General features: G+C 39.9%; 1 protein-coding gene across 3 annotated transcripts; it reads left to right on the plus strand.

The window, feature by feature from the left end:
* The first annotated feature begins 261 nt into the window (after positions 1–261).
* MFAP3L (microfibril associated protein 3 like) lies at positions 262–21,399 on the plus strand. 3 transcript variants are annotated; one of them, XM_072863114.1, is made up of 5 exons: positions 262–854; positions 4,225–4,509; positions 5,212–5,363; positions 12,021–12,428; positions 16,137–21,399. In XM_072863114.1, the coding sequence occupies exons 4-5, from the start codon at positions 12,146–12,148 to the stop codon at positions 17,000–17,002; spliced, it is 1,149 nt and encodes a 382-aa protein (XP_072719215.1). In that variant the 5' UTR covers positions 262–854; positions 4,225–4,509; positions 5,212–5,363; positions 12,021–12,145; the 3' UTR covers positions 17,003–21,399. The 3 variants fall into 3 exon arrangements, with proteins under 3 accessions (XP_072719215.1, XP_072719217.1, XP_072719216.1); XM_072863116.1 differs by having other exon boundaries at positions 12,213–12,428; XM_072863115.1 differs by lacking the exons at positions 4,225–4,509; positions 5,212–5,363.
* The last annotated feature ends 493 nt before the right edge of the window (positions 21,400–21,892 follow it).

The following is a 21,892-nucleotide window of genomic DNA, read 5'->3' on the forward strand; positions in this document are numbered from 1 at the left end:
CCGGTCCCCGGCGCGGAGCCGCCGCGGTGAGCCCCGGAGCGGGCGCGCTGCCCCGCCGCCGGCGGCCCCGGGGAGCCCAGAGGGCCGGAGCGCGGGGACGGCGGCCGTGGCCGGGGGAGCACGGCGAGCCTGGCAAGCCCGACATCGTCCCTCTCCCGCGGCGGCTGTCGGCCGGCAGTTCACGGCGAGCCCGCCGTGGAGAACCGTAGGTACCCGCGCAAGGGGAGTGGAGTAACGCTGTGTTCGGCATGGAAGTTCAAGAGATTAGTTCAAATCGGCGGCGGGGCGTGCAGGAAAATGTGCTGCTTTAGGCAAAACAGCTCATGAGCCCGAAGCTTTTACCGGAGACCTTCAGCTCCTGCCCTCCCGCTGGAGCCGCGGTCAGGATGCTCGCTGCTGTCCCGCGCTGGGAAGGAGAAAGGGAGGCAGTAATTCAGTCCGGAGACCTCTTCGATGGAGCCGACTTCTTAAGGGAGCTGAAGTTGCGCTGCTTTGAATGTAAAATAAAGGCTGCCTCTTGATATTTTGCTTTAATTACCCTTTTACTTGACAGGAGGGCCTCATGAGATAAAACTCAATTTCAGAAACGCCCTGAGGGACCAACAATCTCAAACTTCAGAGCCGTCTTGCAATAACTATCAAATACTCTTCCTTAACGGGGCAAATTTGAACAGCATAGGACGAGCGAGCTTAAGAGAACAGAGAGCACTACTGAGCAGGCACTTTTCTAGTGCATTTATCTGGAGAGTCTTGTAAGAGACTACACTCCCTCCAGTCCTCTCCGTTGTTAAATTGAAGCATCTCAAATGGAGCTCCCCTGATCACCCTGCTCCGGAAATAAAAGTAGCAACTGGGTAAGCAATGCTAAATACTAAATGCGACCTCATTTGGTATGTATTTGCCTGAAAGACTGTAAAGTTAGTGCAAAGGGAAAAACACAAAGGAGTTAAAAGGGAAAAAATGTAGCATTTTAGTTGTTTAGAGCCATTACATGGTGGAAGAGTTTCTCTCTTCACTGCAGGACAAAATACGGTGGCGATGATGTTTGCATGGCAGGAATCTTTTGTCTGGCTTAGCGTGTACAGTTAGCAACAGCACCATTGATATACTTGTGGTTGGTGTAGTAGGAATCCTTTTTTATTCGAAAGCCTTCTCATTTAGACTGCAGTATATCAACATCAGTTGATGCTGAGTGCAACTTACACAGCTGGAGTGCACATTGTACACCCTTTTTTCTGAAGAATTTGAAGTTTTCAGAGGCCTAGGCAAACAGCAGAACATCCACCAAAAAAAAAGGCTTTCTTCCTACTTTAATACAGTGATACATGGTATTTGTCCAAGGCATGTTTCCCATCCTGAAAGCTTAGAGGGAAAATCAGTCGCTCTTAAAACATTTAACACATGATGGGGGCATGGCAGTGAATTCTGAAGTGATCTATATTGTACAACTCCAGTTGCCTCCCTGCCCCGTCCCCCTTGCCTCCCTGCAGTTAGACAGGTCTTGCTCTGCTATGGAGGAGGAGGATGGAATCAGCACAGGAACCTGGTTAAAGTGTATTCACCACTTTAACCAGGGGAAAAAAACCCAAAGCCAACCAACAGAAATACGCAAAGCCACCCCCATAGAGTTTAGGAGAGGGTCACGTTTGTGACACAGTGATATGGGTGCTGGGGAATGATTTAAATGGAACAAAACCAATCTCCGTTTCAGTTCTTGCCTAGAAAGTTTGGAATCTGAGGACTGGCATTTCTTTTATGGTTTAAACTTCTTGCCAGTGTAAGGCACCACTGAGATGTGGATGCAACTTATAACAGGGAGAGTGAGCTTGCCAGGAGCTAAAGTAACCTGTACTGAGCTTTGCTAGCAGGGTCTTCTTTCTCTGTCAGCAAGTTGCACCTTTACTAGAAGTTTTTGCAGGCACAAATGCCTGTGATGCTACTTTGGGATATCCTGGACCATATTAATATGTCAGCAGAAGACTGTGGTGTAAGACCAAGCTTCTGGAATTTTTTCATTCCTGAGTTGCTGTCCATCCATGCAGACTTGTGTGCCTTGGCAAACCTCTCTTTGTAGTCTTAATTTTGTTATTTAGTTCTGTTTACTAAAACAGTGCCATTTTCTATCCACATACAGACCCATGTGAGAAACATCACTTCCAAGACAATGGAGATGCTATTACTTTTCACCAGTTACTATTATTAACATAATTTGTAGCAGCATTTTAGAGCATCATATCTTCTATCTGCCAGGAAGGCTGCAAAAGGCAGACAAAACTTGTACCTATTTGAGTCAGGATAGAGGAATTCAAACAGATTTAGTGATTTTGATTTAGCTATCTAAGAAATTTTGGTAGTGGACTCTCTTATTTCAGAATAAAAGTAATTACCATGAGTAGCACCTGTTTATCAGAAATAAGGAGCTCTGTACAAATGTGTGTAAATGTCTTATTTTGGAAGAGGGCCAGCACATGCGGAGGAATTACATTAAGAATAACCTACCTAGCCCAAACTTAACATTTAATTGACATGATTCTGCCACTTTGAGTGTTTTATACCAAGAAAAGATTTCTGCTAGTATTTTTAAGTCATGCAGGGCCACGGCACATATACTGCACTGCAAGTGCACCACTGTGTGTGCAGTCCCTGGTCATATGTGTGTGACTGTGTGGTACACAGTCCTACCGACAATACCGGATGCTGAGAAAGTTATGTTACTTTAATGTTACATTTTTCAATCCGAACGAGAAATAACTAGTACAAAAGTCTGAAATTACAGAGGTTCTGTGGTAAGCTCTTGAGGGCTTCCAGCTAAATTATTGCATATACATGGCCTTATATAGACATGCTTGGAAAGGGCTGAATTGATCACATTTGCCTACAAGCAAGACTTAAGTTATTGTGTGGTGCAGGGCAAACTCCTTTGAATCCCGTCTGCTGTCCTCTTTGTTACTTGTGGAGGAAATAGGCACAGGCACTTTCAACCTGAAATGATCCTTTTCTACTGCAATCAGTCATGAATGGTTAGATTCCTTTAAATTCCCCCTCTGACAAGGTTAATCCTGTCCTAATCACGGCGTCCACGTGTAACCTCTTTGCCCTGTATCCCGGAAACCAATAAATGTGAAAGCCAGTCATTAAAAATTATATCCATCTTGCAATTCTGTAAGGATAGAAAAGAATTAGTCATACTCAAATCTGTTTTCTCCTCTCTTTTTTTTCTCATTTATATTCCAGCTAAAATGGGAGCCTTTTGTTAAAATAGTATAATGAAAACTGTATCAGTGCATTGAAAATATTCACTTACTCAAAGCACATACAAAATTTAGAGTTTAAATAATAGAAGTCTTTAGTCCTGCAAAGCCCTTCATATTTTTGTTTAAACAAAACTTAATTTTTAATTTTATGTCTCGTTTGAACGTCCTACATCTGCAATTTTTCTTCTTCATTTGGAAAAAGAAAACAATTAGATGTGCTTAAAGGATGGTTAGCTTTGGCAAACACAGCTCAAAAGACGAAGCGGAGGGAAGTGAATCAGGCTGCATTCTGCATTGCTGTGTTCTTAGCAGGGTCACGTAAGCCATGCCAAGAGCATATGAGATCTGTTGTATTTGCTGACTTCGGTTATTTAAACTGTTGGCAGAATAATGCTTACAGAGTGCCGGTATAAATAAAAGATAAGAGGTGAGTGAAGATGAAAGATAGGTAGAACTTGGTGAGGCCAGGCAGCACGCAGATGTATGTGGAAGTGTGGGAGAGATTCTCTGTGCATCTTCTTTGTTCCTCCTTTCTCAGCAAAGGGGACTTTTAAGCATTGATCCGTCTGCGTTTACTGCAACAGCAAAACAGCAGCTATGCTGAAAGCTCACAAGGAGTTAAGCAAGTGTCTCTTAAAGCCACACAGATGTTTCCAGAATAATAGCTTTGTATACAAAACTATATTGAGTGGTAATTGTCCAGCCTTCAAATAAATACAAATGCTAAATAAATCTAGATAATCTACCTAAAAGAAGTATTTACTTGTAAGATTAAAAATCCTGTAAAGAGTGCATACCTAATCAAACATTAGCTGGGCCTTAAAAAGTCTCCACTACCGATAGTGTTGAATCTGCTTTATGATCTGGGTAACCCACAACTCAGTAGGACATTTCCACCACAGTACCTGTCTTGATTAAAAACAGCAGGCATCTCCACTAAATATAAAACTTTGCTTTGCTTTTACTGCAGTCATTAAAACACCTCCAAGAAAGAACACTTACATCGCTCAGTCCGTATCAAAAGGCACATATGAACTGCAACTTATTTAAGGAAAAGTTAAGCATCCAAGTTGCGTGAGTGTTTTTGTTACTTCAGTGTATTTCGCAAAAAGTTCATTTGATACCGCAGAGACACTGGGATTACGGGAGCTGCGACATCAAAAGGAAACTTTTCAGAGGTTTGGCATTCTTGAGGTACTTCTAAATAATCTCTCCAATAATTACCTACCAACAGCCTTCATCTGTTCATTTTCAGGTGAATGGATTAGGGTCTCTGAGTGTTTGTTGATATGAGGGCAGTGCACATCAGACCATTCAAAGACATGGTTAAATCAATGGGTCCATTCAAATATTTCAAGTGAAGGGGGTCTTAAAGTCTCTAGGATGCCATATGCTTGCTAGTTTTGCAATATCGAGATACGAAGTAGGATAAAGAGGGACAAAACTGAGGAGAAATTTACAGTAAAAATATTCTAAAACATTTACACACTCATAAAGGCAACATGAAGAACTCCTTCATTGTACCATTGCTGAATAGAATGGCATGTGCTTCTTTCCCTACACCAAAAGTCTGGATATAGCATTCATTTTTGATCACTCATATAAAATGTGGGATCACCATATTGCTTAGTGCTTTTTTGCTGCAGTTTATTGATAAACTATGGAACCCTGAAACTAAGATAACCGAATCTTTACAGTTGTTAACTTTACTCTGTTACCCCCTACAGCGTTGGATGTGTTCAGAACAAAATAGAAGATACTCATTACAAATTTTACTCCATTTCTGCCATTAATGGTAGAATAAACTACGGCCCTTGATTTTTCCATTTTCTTTCTTTTGTTAGTTATCATTTGTCACCTTACAAAACAAATTGACAAATGTTTGCCTGTAATAGCTTACCAGTGCCTACAAAACATAAAATTAATTTATGGGCTTCTTTATTATAATTTCTTTTAGACCGCAGCCCTAGAAAAGGACTCCAAGTTGCCATACTGACAGCCGTTCTTGTTCACTGCCCAGGGCCATACACTCAGAGGACAATGAATACACAGAAGACAGTTAAGTCCCCACATTCTGCATAAACCATCATAATCTATGAACCTGTGCAGGTAAATTATATACAGTCTTTCTTGAATCTTCCTAAATTCCCAGCCCTTATTTTATCTAGTGTCAAGAAACTGCAGTCTAGGCATTGTTTATCAAAAAACTTCCTTCCTTTTCCTCCCACTGCCCCATCTTCCACCTCAGTTTTACTGCAATTTGTCTTGTTTTAGTATTATGAGAAGCAGTAAATACATATGCCTCAGCTGTCTTCTTTACACCATTCAGTATTGTGTATATTTTTAATAACATCTCTTCTTCTCATCTACCCTCTGAAGTCAGTAGTCTGAAAAGGTTATCTTAGCCCATCTTTGAGTCTGACTTATTTCTGCTTTATCCTATTTCAAGGTTAGATTCACCACAACTGACAGTTCTCTAGCATCAAGAAGCCAGATCTATCTGCAGATAATAACCCATGAACTTTAGAGTATTGACTATCTACATGTGGGAAAAAAACCCAACATTCACTATTGCAGACACCCCAAATAAGTGATATTTCATTAGTTACCTAGGCTGGAAATAAGTCTCCTCTATATGGTAAAGGCACCTATTTATCATGTAAGTACGATGGAGAATGCCAAACATTTTTTTCAGGCTGTAGTCAACACTCTCAGCCTGTCTCATCATTCTAAAATACTGTTACTAAAAAATAAAAGGATTATGAAGGGGATCATGAAGGCAACTTCCAAGCATCACATATAGAAATTTTTAAGACTAGCCATATTTTTTCACAGTGACTTCTCCGAGGCAATTCCTGTATTTGTGTTTCTTGTGTGTTAGAGTTTCTTTAGGTTGGGATGGGCCTCTGGAGGCCATCTGGTCCAACACCCTGCTCAAAGCAGGGCCACTGTAGACCAGTTTGCCCAGGCTATATCTAGTCAAGTTTTGAACATCTTAAAGGATGGAGATTCCACAACCCCTCTGGGCAACCTGTTGCAGGGCTTGACTGATCTCGTGGTTAAAGAAGTCTTCATAAATAATAATAATTTCCAGTGTTGCAGCTTGTGTCCCTTGTCTCTTCTCCTTTCACTGCACACCTCGGAGAGGAGCCTGGGTCTGTCTTCTCTATGCCCTCCCATCAGGTGGCTGAAGGCACCAAGTGTGACACCAAGTGGCTGAGCACATGTGGCCCGGGCAGTATCACACAGCCCTGATCAGAAGTTTCTAAAAGATTCCCAGGCAGCTGAAAGCAGCTGAAGAGACTGAAACACGCACATAGTTGGGAGCTGCTGCCCAGCTGGGAAGCCCCAGTCTAGATGTGCAGAAGGAACATCTTCAGCTTGCGAACATGACCAGCGTGCCACCTGTTCAACATAGCCAGGGAAGCAGAAAACCGTGAAGTTATGAAGGACTGAAATCCCCCCCAAAGAGAATGAACAGAGCAGCTCTTTCAGGACCAAGCCTTAATATTTTATTGACTAGCAAATGACTAGAAAAATAAGTCAGAAAGTTTCTGCTAGTTCTAAATGAGTGACATTTCTCTTCATCTGCCTGTCTGGGCCCTAGTAGCTTAACCTTTTCAGGAGGTGGTTCTCACTATTAAGCCTATGAACTGGCAGTGAGCTTCTCACCTTCCATGTGGCGTAAGTTCCTTCATTTGCATTCCTGTTCCAGTAAAACCTGTTAACTTTTACTTTTGCCCACTCTGTAAAGGCATTTCCCATGGAAACTAGGAAAGGTAGTAAGTAGTTTTTAAATAACAAAGAATTAGCTTTAATTTTGTTTTGTAGCATCATCCTTGATACTTACTTATAGACAAATGAGAACCAGAATGAAAATCATTTAATTTTCTTGATCACTTACAAGCTGAGCAAGATAGCATTGGGGTGTTAAAGCTATAGGAACATAATTTATGCATTGTACAATAAGCTGGCTTCTTGTGCTTCACTTCTGAATTGAATAACCTCGCAGTTAATAGGATTACACATTATTCCAAGAACAAGAACAGGCCAGTCTTACAGAAGTGAGTGAGCCAGGAAAAGGTATGCATCAGTGCCCTCCTTTTCTGTTCTTTTGTGCTCTGTCATCATGTTGTTCTGCACAAATGCAGTACTTACAAACGTGGCCCCTCACCCACAGTCATTTTCTTTGGTGGCAGTAATACTGGGAAGCAAACTCATCTGTGACATGAAAAAATAAATGGTCAATCAGAACATGTCTCTGAGTAATTAATGTTCCCAGCCAGTCCAAGCTGTAAGTGTCTTCTGTTTAGACTGATGCTTGATTTTGGACAGAGAACTTTTGATCTCAGTTTTTGTCCCTGTTTCACATAGTTAGGAATAATACCACCACCCTGCAGCTGTGTTTGTTCTGGAGCACATTCCAGGGAACTTCTCTGGATAGAAATGCATAGAGAGCACACTAGAGCTGGCTATCGTGTCACTTAGAAGAAAAGACTGTCGTAGTTCCCTCATGTGGCTCAAGTCTTGTGCAGTTTTCCTTGGAAGTTAGTCCCACAAGCAGTAAATCTGTTCCTTTCAGATTTTCAGTTTATACCATTTGGGTTGGGGAAGAAAAAACTAAAACTATTTCATGTAAGGACCACTGGTAACCATCTTTCAGTGGTAAATGTTGCTACAGATACAATACAGCAGGGTAAGTTATCTATATATATGTTCTAGGTGCTGGATTCCTCTGATTCCACCTTGGGAGGTAAGCCTGTCCCTGACTACAGCTTTGGGTGGGAAAGGTAGCTCAGAATAGCTGGGGTGTTCCTTTTCCTTTTCATGCACCACAGTTTTAACATTAAAAAAAAAAAAAAAAGGAAAAAAAGTATATGTAACCACATTAAATATATTATAAACTTCTACTTTTTATAAGTCTTTTACAGGTAGCTCATGTGCTTTGGGGATGGGAGAAAAGAATACTTACATTCTTTCCATGACCAGAAATTTAACGTTTTCTTTATAGTGACCCTTTTGTGGCAAAAATGCTCCCAGAGACTCAGTCTGTTCCTACAGAGCAATACTCAGTATTGCAGATGTCCCTCTTCATTAGTGTCCTGTGTTACTCTCAGTCTTGAGGAGTTATTACAGGAATCTTTGTTTTAGTCTAGTCAATCCAGCTTTCTCTGACTTCAGGTCAGATTAAAAGGTTACAATTTTGGCTGCCTTCATCAGGTTTATCATGGGCCACAGCTAATTACCGCCTCTCATGGCCAAGATCCAGGGTGACAGCACTGTGCCCACTTCTCTGATATTCTGGATTCTCTTGCTTCTTTGCCAGAAGTGGGCAGGCATCACTAGCAGTCCTATTTCGGTCTCCTTAGCCTTCTCCCCATTTAGTTGTGTGATTGAATCATAACCCATTACATCACTTATGTTTAACAAAGCAGCTGTCTCCCAGATTTGTTTTCCCTGATATGCTCAGGCTGCTATCATTTTCCCTGATATGCTCAGACTGTTATCATGCCTACGGCAAAGCAGTAGGACAGAAACTCTGGTGAACTCTCTGGTGCAAACTCTGGTGCAAACTCAAAGAACTCTCTGGTGCAAACTCCCTTTGCACCAGAGTCTGGTCTGAGCACATTTTCTACGCTTTCAGTTCTCTCTCTCTGCTTCTTCCTGCTTTCCTAACCTGACTGTAGCATTTTTGGTCCTGCCCAACAGGTTAGCAGAGGGTCCTGGATGTGTAGTTCCCTGCATGACCACCCTTTACCTTTCTTGTGCTAGGTGAGGCTGAGAAAACCTTCTTTGTGGTTTCTTCCATTTCTTTGTTCCCCACTAACAGTGCAGAGGATGCACACCAAAGAAAAGATTCCCTATCACTTCTTAGTTGCCCTGGGACCATTTGTCTAAACTTGCATCTTAAAACACTGCTCTTCAGAGAGATCTCTCCCTGACTCCTCGAGCATACTCAGGTGTCCATCAAGAGCACTTCCCTGGATGGCATGTGAAAGCAGCAGCCACCGTTTCCAACATTCTGCTTTAAACCTACTGCCTGGTTATTCCTCATACTAGCCATCAAACTGTATTTATTTCAAACAAATGCATCTGCAGAGGTATTTAGCGTTTTCTTAATATTCTTCATTTCAGAAACATACATGGGAAAGTACATTCCCAGGAGTGACGTGAGTAGGCACGAATCTCCCACAGTAGACATAAATTATTTGGCTCTATTTCTTAAAATTTACTGCAGCTATTTATGATTCAATTCAGTGCCAGAGTGAGGGAGTCACTGTTATTTTCAGACAAGTAATTGGCCCTTTGACCGTGCTAAGAACCAGTCGCGTTTGTTATTGCTGCACAAAGGTAGGGTTTTTGCTTTCATAAGCTCCGCGTTAAACACGGGTAAATGTACAGAATAGGCACGCCTTACATTGTTACTGCCATCACACACTTTCCACACATCCATCCACAGCATCCCTGTGCTGTAGGGATTCAGTGGGCCACACCTGCCTTAAGCTTCCCAATACACTGCGAGTCCTTCCTTACAGGTTTTCTGTTCACCCGTTGGGGTGATGCTGCTTCATTTCCTTCTGGAATGCAAATTGCTCTCCACGCTAAACACCTTTTTTGATTGCTACTGATTTTTCTGCCATCAGAAAATACGGTAGGCTCAAATACAATACTAACAAGCCACAGCCAGTAATTAGCAACAGAAAGCTTAATCAATTTATGTTGTTCTTTTGCCCTTCCCATTGTCTTAATCCAGCCAGTCTTTGTTCCTGCTCCCTTGCCAGGAAGTGTGACGTGTCTTTTGGCTTTTCTGTATGGCGCAATGCAGATCTATAACACTGTACAGAAACATTTTATAGAGTGACTATGTGTAACCATAAAGAATGGCTGTCTCTAAGGTTAATGGAGTAGTAGAAATGAGATGTAAATAGTTACTGAAGTGAATAGGCAGAATTGAAGGATTTTTTCCAAAGTGCAGATTCAGACAGGCTATACCTATCAAGAATCAAAAGCGCAGGCTCTACACACTTTGCATAATTGGAAATGGATTTCTGAAGTCATTGTTTATATAGCTTTATATGAAAAATGAGATTTGCATATTAATTTAAAGTTAAAAATTATTCTGGCTGTTCAAGGCAAATATTTCCACATTCAGTAATTAGAAAAACAGAGAAAAAATGAGGGCAGGCTTGGAGCTGTGACAGGCATCCACACCATGCATGCAGCTTATCTAAAAAACCATAGTTTGTCATTTCTAGTAATGATTCATCCTACAAAATGGAGGAAACTATTTTGCTCTTTTAATAGCAGTTGTATCTATTTGTATGAAATCTAGTTCATTGCCTTACAGATAACAGGGGATGGAGAAGAAAACAACCTAAGTCAAATATTACCAGTGAAAGACAGTAATGTTGTTTTCTTTCCTTTTTGAATAAAGAAGAAAAGAGGGAAGGGGATTGTTTGTTTGTTTTTATATTAGTGTTTCCTTTATATATGGAACTGACCTAACCTTGTCAGCAGTCATTTTCCATGCTAAGGTAGATGAGTTACCATAGTGTCAACCAGATTTTTAATAAAATGCTAACAGTTTTGCAAGTAAAATGTTCCTTTGGGGAAGGTTTGTTAGATACTTATTGTTACCTATATTTGGATTCCAGGTAGATTCCTCTAACTATTAAGTTTCGCTAAGTTTCAGTTACTTACCTTGCAAAAACATGAGTAAAACCAATGTCGTTAGATACTCTGATGTGATTTTAACATCATTTGTGGCCCTTAGACTCTGAAATTTTCGAAGGTGCTCATTTTGAGGCCAACATTGTCCCCTCAGCCAGCACTGAATGCCAGTTGTGTTCCCTGGGAGCATAATGAGGCCAATAGAGAGCACATTTGTAAACCCCCCTCCCTCCTCTGTCTACAAACTGAAATCCCTGTTTAAGAAAGGGCTCATTGTAGATGATTAGTTGAGGGAAAATATTGGAGTGAGAGTGTGCAAAAAGTATCCAGGCAAAATGCTTAATGCCACATAAGGAATGGAAAAGCCCCGACTTCCTTTGTATCTCAAAGAAACCTTACCCATAATTATGTCACTAGCGAGTATTTTTCTTTCTAAATCTGCTCTGAAAATGACATTGAAAGGACTTTATCAGTTACTAAATATCCTCCTTTAATGATATTCTTCCATGCTATGTTTTATTTCAGAAAACTTAAAAAAATGCAATAGCTTAAGAAAAGTGAATGGTCTGAGATGTTTTGCTGTATGTGCTATTGTATTTGGACGAAACTGTGTATATTAAGGATTCCAACATCAGCTCCAGAAACCTTTCCTGGAGCAGTTCTTTCCTACACCATATTCCACAATTCACCTAAGACCATGCACGTGACAGAGTTGCAGCACTGAGCTGGTAATGGCAGCTTTAACGTGCTGTACCTTTGTTTTTCCTGTTGATTTTGCAAATGTTAAAAAAAAAAGGAAAAATCCGTAGAACTTTTGGCATAAAACCGTAGCTGCTGCTGTAGCTAAATTGCTGCTAAGTGTCTAGGTGATAAAAGCCTTCTCCCACGCCTGCCACTCTCAACAACACTATTGTCAGGAAAATGTATGCATCTTTTTCCAGTAAGAATAAGGACTGTGATGACATTAACATTTAGACAAGACGCTGAGCTGATGATTGTGAAATGCATTAATGGATGTGTCACTATTTTAAAAGAGCACATCTAATGGATTGTTTATACATGCCATCTCATTGTACTTATTTATTTATTTTATAGTATATTTTAAACGTAAAATTGCACGGATCAAAGTAGAACTCTCCTGTGACCTCCTCACCTCAAGGGCCTGCGTTCAACAGAACCGATCCCAGTTCCCAGTCAGTTGCATATACCACTGAAGGAAAATGAACATACTGAACAGCCACCACTTTTTGTACTTTCTGCCTACCACATGCCTTGTCATCTTATTAGCAGCTTTGACGACTGCTGAGGATGTGACTAATAGCACTTTCAACCGCACTGACATGAACACGGGATCTGTGCCTGTGGTGATCTCCCGCATCGACCATATTATAGTCAAGGAGGGGAGTAGTGCCTTGATCGACTGCAATGTCCAAGGTAGCCCTAGTCCACATTACAGATGGTACAATTCCAACGGCCACCTGCTCCAAGGGGAAGAGAATAAAGGTAAGATCTTAGTATTCTCACTGATATAGCCTGTCCAGAGACACTTCTGATTTCAGCAGGTTGACCGATAACCTGAATTTAGTGGCCTGACCGTGGTGTTTTCCTGTGTGAAAATATATGAAAGCCCACTGGCAGCCGTAAATTTGTTGTGCGCAGCTTGAAAGAAAACAATAACGTTTTTATAATGTGTTATTTATAGCAACACGTAGCAAGAAGCTGAAGCACTTAATGGAAGGTGTAGACAGGCTTCTTTTCATTGGAAGACTTCGGGTTCGATCCTGTTTCCCATTCTGTCCTCTTTTTTTCTTCTCTGTCACCAAAAAAGACTAAAAAGCTATTTTGCAAGTCAAGGGAGGATTCTCTTGACATATGGGAATAGTTTGTTGGCATGAATTCAACACAGCTAACTCCCTGATACACCTCCTGTCTTTACGCATAGTGCCATGGGAATGTGAGAAAGAGGAGATGCCCTGAATGACCAACAGAAAAACCTATATAGGGCAGCAGTCAGAAGGACAAGCCAAGATTGAGCCTTCCGGGCTTTAGTTAAGACTCTTCAGTTGCATTTGCCAGAGACCTTAATTACACATGAGCTTGTTTTCCTTAAATGGAAGGTTTGGGTGATAATCCTAGTTATACTTCTAGGGAACATTTGGGGGGGCATGGAAGATGTTTTGCTCATGTAATCCTTCCATACTGACTGCTTTGTTCATGGAATGATGAAATAAACTCTTAGTTATTCATACTAAATGCAAGATAGCTTGCCTAACTAATAGCTGACCTGAGGGAGAACTCTGCTATGACGGGAGTAATGATTGACCCAGCTGGATGTGCAACAGCATAGTGTATCTGTAAAAGCTGACTGCATAACTGGTTATATTTTACATTACAGTATTTTATCATTTTTTGAGTAAAGCTAGAGAAAGGAACTACTTGAGCTAGTAAGCGGACTTTCAGATATAATTTGTGCAGTCATGGCAACATACTGTGATTAGTGCGCTAGAGTGTTTTACTAAGGCTCACTACAGAAAATTTCCCCTTTAGCTAGGCATCTAACTTTAGGTCTTTGTATAGTCAGCTGAGAGAGGAGCTACTAAGACAAACATTCAGGTCAGTGAGCAAAAACTTTGACCAAGTCAGTAAAAATTGCAGATGTAGTATTAAGAAAACATCACTGTAACTTAGGCTTTCAACAGTGCGCTTCCTCCGTTAAGAAACTGACTGTCTTCCTATGAGAGATGTTTCCTAGCACAAGACCTTTCTTTACTATCTATATAGTTATGTTGAGTATGGCATTGAACTGTTATCAAAACCCAGCAATGGTACCTTTTCTAATCATTGTTTTCTCATTAGGCTTATACTATCTGCCAGGGTCCGTTGGCACAGACCCAGACATTGAGTCATAGGTCAATGCCGTTATGTCATTTATAACAGCTGGAGCCAGGATATATCAGCAAGGCATCTTGTCATTTTACAATTAATAAAGATCTACTTTGCCAACATTGCGATCCAAAGAAATACTGAGCAGCCAATACTCTGTATTTTTTCTTACTCTAGAGGCGGAGAAAGAAGTATCATGTTACAGATGCTGACATTTCCTCTGTAAGGGAGTTTTCCTCTGAATTTGCCTAACTTAGGCAGATTGGGGTGATTTTTTTAATGTGAAGGTCTGCTTTAGACTGAGCTTTTTATTTATTCTATATTTTTTAATTTCAGGCAAAGTGATTCAGCTGTTTTCAAGAATTAAGCTAGGGCAAAAAATAGTGTTTCAGCTAAGTTAAAAATTCTAAGTAAGAGGATAAAAAGACGTAATTAAGAACTGTACGTACAGGAACTGAGGCAGGAATCTTGTGGGAATACTTTCTACATAGGCTTCTACTGGAGATAATGTAAAAAAACAATTTGGATAGGCAATGTTTAATTAGAAAAACTTTCAAAATGGTAAAAGCCCATAACTACTCTGAATTAAAGGCTTTTTTTGACTAATGAGTTTCAGAATTGCCCGCAGATTCTTCCTTGAAAGAAATAAAGTAAAAAAAATAGAATAACCTTTTTAACAACGAAAGAACTTCCATGAAAAGGATAAAATAAATGTAGGAGCAAGGTCTACACAGTCTGTGGCAGGACTGCAATCCTTGCCTTGTGATTTACATGCATTGCACAGGGGTTTTGTGCTGGTTTAGTCCTCTAATCACAGATTCTGTGTCTTTGCTCAGCTGCTTTAATAGACTTAAATTGCAGCTGGTTAGGTTAGGTTTAAGGAAAAACAACTTTCTGATAGTAAAAATAGCTAAACACCTGAAATTCCTTGTTGTGGAAGGTTATTGAAATTCCATTACTGGAATTTCCTTCAAGTACCCTTGAAGGAAGTATCCTTCAACAGATACCTGTCAGGAATGGCTTGGGATTGTGTACAGAGATTGAAAACAGTTGAGGCTGCCTCTGAGCAGCAGTATGTATTAGATGATCTTGTTGGCTTACACCAGCCTATGTCATTGCGTTAAAAGGAAATCTTCTGTATGACATTTCCCTGTATGAAGTGTTCAGAAGGCACAGAGGCACTCCTACACTTTCTGGCTGTTCTCTCCACCATGTGAACACTTCCAGGGGTGGGTTTGCATGAAGGAAAGAATTGACGCCAGGCTTTCCTATTGGAGTTGAATCATCAAATCATTATAGAAAAGTTGCAATTTAATAAGTTGTATCACACTGAATAAGGCAAAAAAATACACATCCTCGGCTCTTAAATGGTAGTGATATTTCAATAAAAATGAAGCCCGCTTGGGGAACTAAAAATCTAATTTGTTATCAATATGTAATGGCAAACACAATAACTAGCTGAATCTTGAATGACTTTAGCAGTGATAGGAGTGCTGGGTTTTAACATGTTGTTTCAAACTCAGTTTAATAGCTAAATTGTTCTGCTGTGCCAGGTTCAAAGGATATGAAATGTACATGTACAATTACATGTAGTGACCAAAGATATCAATTATATTACACTGATAGAAATGTAAAAGTAAAAGAAGATCCACCGTGGTGTGTAGAAGTTCGCACTGGCAAACAAGATGTTCTCTTAGGTGGTCACGGCTCTTCTCTTTCCCATCCATCTTACTCCTCCCGTCCTATTTCCCTTTTTTAAAATCATAATTCAGAATTAAATTCTGAACACCTCAGAGGGCAGGCAGTGTAGTATATGATGTCTGAATTTTTACTTTTTTAAAAGTTTACCTTAACAGAATTATATGAGATTCTGTAACAAAACACCAAAACTAACCCCATTGTAAGAAAATGCCTTGTCAGGGAACAAAACAAGGAGGGCTTAGTAGGTTTTTCTGCCTCAAAATCCCATTGTTACTGTTCTTTGAGGAAGCGTGGCATGTGTTTGGGAGGCTCTCTGGGATAAGTAGACATATCTTTGTAACTTAACTGACCATAAGATTGTGATAGATGTCATGCATAGTAACTGATTTTTTTATGACACTTCTAGGGCATGATCTGATTATTCGCAGTTGAGGTTGGGGATTTGATAGTAACATACCTAGGGTCTCAGGCACAGATAGACCTTTGTGATGGTAAATACTTTGTCTTCTTGTGAACGTTATTGCCTCCTTCCAAAATCTGAAGCCAGTTTGACAAAGCTGATGTTTAAGACTATACTGATCATGTGAACAACATACTTCTAACTAAGTTACTGTGTCTCCTCTCCAGCAGGCAAATGGTGGTTTCTTGACAATGGGCTACTAAATATTACCAGCGTGTCTTTTGAAGACAGAGGTAAATACACATGTGTCGCATCTAATATGTATGGCAGTGTTAACAATACTGTGACGCTGAGGGTTGTTTTTACCTCCGGAGATATGGGAATCTATTACATGATTGTCTGCCTTGTAGCTTTTACCATTGTTATGATACTGAACATTACTCGGTTATGTATGATGAGCAGTCATCTGAAGAAAACAGAGAAAGCAATCAATGAATTCTTCAGAACAGAAGGGGCAGAGAAACTCCAGAAAGCCTTTGAGATTGCGAAGCGTATCCCTATTATCACTTCAGCCAAAACGCTCGAGCTTGCCAAAGTAACCCAGTTCAAGACCATGGAATTTGCTCGCTATATTGAAGAGCTGGCTCGGAGCGTACCTTTGCCACCTCTCATCATGAACTGCAGGACTATAATGGAAGAAATTATGGAGGTTGTTGGTCTGGAGGAGCAAGGACAGAATTTTGTACGGCAGACAGCAGAAGGCCAGGAAACCACAGAAACAGATGAGCTGTATATGATCCCAAATGCTTTGAAGCGCAGTGACTCTCCCACGGCGGACTCTGACGCATCGTCACTGCACGAACCACCTCAACAGATTGCAATAAAAGTGTCGGTTCACCCGTTGTCCAAAAAGGACTGCATGGACGGTCACTCGCAAGAAAGCGTGCAGTTGGACACCAAGGAAGAAGACACTCCTCAAACACCAGCACTTCCCGCAGAGCCCACTCCTGAGCCTTCTGCCCAACTCAGTTCTGATGACACAGCATTGGCAAATGACAAAAATACATGCGTTATATATGAAAGCCATGTATGATAGTTACTCCTGAATCTATGCATAGCAGGAAAATCAGGTGGAGCTCTTTTAAAAATACATATTGTACTTGCCGCTAAGCCTTATCTGGAGACTATCACAGCAAAAGCATGTATGTGGATTATTTGGCACTTTCTTCTCAGTTTGACTTTAGTTTACCATGATGTATGGCAGAGTAATTGCTATTACATTAATATTAATTGCTCTTTTCAATTAGGAGTATTTCCAAGAAACATTTACCTCAGCATTTTCTAGGTCGGAGTCACCTGTAGTGGCCTCCTGGAAGTCATTGGTAGTCTTTGATGTAGGACACTTGAACTTACTAAACATAAAACTGGTTTTCATTTTCCTCCTTCACTCTCATTATTCCCATCTATTGCATTTTTGCAAATATTATCTTGTGAATTTGAAATATTGCCCAAGAGGCAGCACTCCAGTAGCCAAATAAAATCCTAATAGATCCCATTTACAAAGCCTGTTTGCTCAGCTGCATTGTGATTTAGAGGGCTATTAAAGAAAGTTAAAATGTTTCCATTTCATTTGAGACCGCACTGCTTAGGCACAAGGGAAATAGTTTTCCCTTTTCCATGGAATGAAGATGCCAACAGTTGGGGTTTTTTTCACGTCAAGAAACAACTTTGAGGTGTATTTTACAGATGGGAAAGCCTGTAAACATCTTACAGAAAGTTGCAATCACAACAGCTCTGCAGAGTTTTTTTGCATATATTTGACCATTTCTTACTTTGCCAGAAGTTTATATGGAAAACAGCTGCAAATATGCAAGATGTCTTGTTTTGTAGTGATTTGGTAGGAGTAAGTATGCACTACTTTACCAGAAGATATGCAGGTTCCTTAACAGTCCTGCAAACGCCAGTAATTAGCTGGTGACAAGGCTGAAATGGCAGAAGACCCTTTTATTGGGATACTCAATTTTGTGTGGATTCATATTGTGAAAATCAAGCCTAAATTCATCTATAAGCTTAAGTTTGAAGTGTTTTATCCAAACTAAAAAAAGAAAAAATATAATCAAGTGTCCTGTGAAATTACAATGACGATCACACAAACTGTTTACTGTGTTATAATTGCTTTGGTATTTTAAGAACCTCCTACCTATGTAGGATGTTCACTGCTTGAGTACATGTGACTCTACCCCGGTAAAGCTTTAATGATCACAGTGATTGTGGCATTAAAAGGATCAGCATTTATGCCAGGAAATGCCAGGAGTGGAAGGGAAGTGATAATTTCTATTGCAGACAGACAATAAAAAGGACCTTCTCCAGGGTGAGTCTGGAAAGAAAGCACGTATAAGGGGGAGTTTGTGTAGGATTAATAGCATATTACTTAATTACCTGACACACATTTCATTTGGAACTAATGAACAAACTATCACCTTACAGTTTTTAAGAAGGACTGTAGTGTAAGTATAGATACTCAAAATAAATCTGGAATCAAGTATATTGCAGAAAAAGAAGTCACTTAGGTCTATGGGGAGATGATGCATGGATGGCTCTCTGGACATTTTATTGAAGTAGCCACATCTACATAAGGTGTCTCTTGGAGGCAATCAGGTATATTAACTGCACGGGTAATTGAGACCAAACAAAGTCAATGTTGCAGCTATCTAAAAAAAACCTTGATAATGAACTGAAGTTTTATGTCAACTTCCTCACGTTCAAGTGCAGAGCTTCACTAGCAGTGTAATACAGAAACACCCCATGACTTACGTAGGTGATGCAGAGAAGGCTCCATATTTACCTTTCTATGGTTATTAAGAAAAAATACATGTTTACTAACGGAATTCAGATTTTGTGACCAACTTGTGAAAACGACAGCATTTAGTTGCCTAACGTTTGTTTATGCTCACCACAGTGGCAGGCATCTATACAAAATGCATTTGCACATGCCCAAAAGGAAACATGCAAGGGCAAAGTCCCTTTAGGAATGTGGCTGGAAATATTTTAGTTCCAGTGAAGCAATATAAATCTAGAACACAGGGTAGATTAAGAGAATACCATAAAGAACCTCACTTCTGACCAGTGTGATTGAAAATACTACTGATGCAAACTGTTAACTTCTTGTCTGAGTCCAAAGTACATTTCTGTTTAGTGTTCACAGCAGTTTTTCAAGTCACTTAATTTGCTTCTGGTGTGAAAAAGGACGAGGGCAGAAACAAAAGCAGGAACTTGCACTAAATTATTTTAATTCACCTTAACCTCCTGCAAAGAGGCATCTTGGTTTTTCTGCCTGTCCAGCATTTACAGACAATGCTCATGCATTCTAAAGTTACCTGCCTGGTACCCAACTAAGATTGCACAGATGAGTGAGGATGTTCTCCTTGAAAGCATAAAAATAACTTTTAAATCACACTTTAAAATAAAAAAAAAAGTTTCAAAAGTATTTATTGAAATACAGTATTTTAATTTTAATTGTTTTTTAATTATGAACTTTTTACAGTAGAGACCAGACCCCTTCATGTGTTGATATGGTGATTGGTACCAGGCAGTTCTGATCCTGACTGCTGCCCTCAGGCTGTCCTCCAGCCTGTTTATTATTTATTTATTGAGAAACTGAGAGCAAACAATCCCCATGGTTTTCTTTAGTATCGCTGCGTAAACTTCCTTGAAGATAGAGATTGTGTTTTTTTCCAGAGGTTGCCCACAAAGAGCATGCATTTGAAGTACACACAAATGTACATTGCAAACCACGTATGAGCAACAGTTATTTGGATTAGACGCACGTAAGAGGTGCAATGCTGAATTCCTGATGTCGCAAGGTCAAAGGGAACCTTGACTTTGCTGGAGCTGGACTTGCTCGGAGCTGAGAGTCCACGGGTAGGACTGGTCCAGCCAGTCTCTTATAAAGACTTTGGACATTTAGCTTTGGGGTTTTGTCGGAATAAAAACAGAACAGCACTGTATCTGAAGAAAATACAGATTGTAATGGTTCTGCTTTATGTATTTTTTCTGTTTTCACGTGTGCTGCTCAGTATCTTTATGCATCCATTGTGTAACACCTGTAAGCATAAAGCTTTTTACATGCTTTCAGGCACTTCCTTTGTGGGAGATAGATGGGAAGCAAGATCCAAACCCATCTTTCCAGTTCCAAACTTTCTGGCTGTGCTATTATAAAGTAAACAATTCTGTCTTGCAGTGTTTCTTAGGAAATGGCTATTTTATGGTGCGACAACACAATTAACAAATATAAAATTAATGATGGCTCTAAGGAAACATTAACATTTGCATTGTTACATATTTTCCTGCACCTTAAGCACTTCAGGGACATTAGAGTGATCTGTTCCCATCATTGGACTATGCACACCTTTTGTTACATTGCTCTGTTTATTATATCACAAAACACCAATGGTTCTTAAAACACTCAGAATCTGGAAAATCCAGTCCAACTGAATTTGCATTCTAAAATCATAAGGAATACCAAGCCAGGCTTAGAAGGGAAAAGAGATTTGCAGGATATATTTACACTGTTTTAAAATATTTTTGACAAAACTTCATGAAACGTGACTAGATTTCTGCAGCACAAGAAATCAGTGCTGGATTTGAATTTTACTTTTACTATTCTTTTTGCACTAACATAAGACCATATTAATCAGATCACTTGAACATAGTACTCTCTATCTGCTTACTCAACGTTTTCTTTCTGAGCAGCATTGGTTTACTGTTGATCCTTTTTTGTTCTCTGATTTGAGTATGCTTGTGATGAAACCTACCCTTCAGTCATTTTTTGAGATTGTCATTTGAAAAATTTAAAAAAACCCATAGATCTGCATTTTTATGCAGGTTTATTGGTATTAGGTGAGGCATAGCAGTTTGCTCCTGTGCTTAAAAATTACTGTATGATTGCAAGACTTGCAGAATGGCATATACGGGCAGATGTTGATTTTTTTTTAAGTCAGTGCCTGTTTTATTCTAATGTACATACTATGTCAGTTCCTCGATTTGCAGTTACCTTTTGACAAAAGTACTGTAACATATAACCAGGGCTTTCTGATATTCAGTTTGGTTCAGATCGAGTAACTCTGGAAAGTGTTAACAGTGCCGAATTTTAAAAGTTCTCATGGAATATCTTGGCAGCATGCTATTTTAGGAGTTGGCCTCCTAAGTATGCCATACTTAGTGGGACAACTGAAAGCTTCTTAGATGCAAAGGAAATGCTTGCACTAAAGTATCTTAAGTTATATTTCATTTATTACTAAATCCTTTTTGATTTTACAAGAAATGTAAGACAAATATGAATGTGTTCTTTTGAGAAGCAGTTACTGTATTTTGATTTAAATAACTGTTATGATTTTATAGTTCACAGCCGTAAACCACAGAGACCAGTTCATGCTGAAGTGGCAAAATGAAATGTGATCCAGCTTGTAAATTGATCATTGTTTCAATAAAGAATTTGCACAGAGTATGCCGGGTTTGTACACACTCAACAAGATGATGGTTTCCTAGCGAGAGTATGCCATGGCTCCAGTTCAAGTGGAAGTAAACTATGTCTTCCATTGTACATCTGCTAATATTCCAGAAACTTTGATCAGGACAAACAGTTATTTACTTAGAAAAGAAGTTTTAATAAAGTTCTGAAAGGGAGCCATTGTCGTTATTCAGAATATAGACGCAATTGTTAATCAGTGTTGTTATCAATAGCCTAGATTGCTCATGTATGTAGCGTCTTCTCTTTGGCAGCATGTCAGCACTTCCACATGTCATCCAAAGGACTTCTTTGTCAGCTGTTTCCTCTCTGAGCCCTGTCATGGGGCCTTGCAAAAAGTCTTGCTGCTGTTTCAGAGTTGGGGCCAACAAAGTAAGTGTCTTTTCTACCAGAGGCACCCTAGTACCAAGACAAAATAGAAGTGTGGGTTGCCATACCTGCCCCCATTCCTTCATC

This window comes from Ciconia boyciana, chromosome 5 (genome assembly GCF_034638445.1).
Source record: "Ciconia boyciana chromosome 5, ASM3463844v1, whole genome shotgun sequence".
Classification (NCBI taxonomy): Eukaryota; Metazoa; Chordata; class Aves; order Ciconiiformes; family Ciconiidae; genus Ciconia; species Ciconia boyciana.

Bases quoted from the DNA above. Each gene is read 5' to 3' on its own strand.
- MFAP3L (XM_072863114.1), top strand. From the start codon at position 12,146: ATGAACATACTGAACAGCCACCACTTTTTGTACTTTCTGCCTACCACA. The intron at 12,429-16,136 runs GTAAGATCTTAG...TCTCCTCTCCAG, and splicing joins CCAAGGGGAAGAGAATAAAG to CAGGCAAATGGTGGTTTCTT.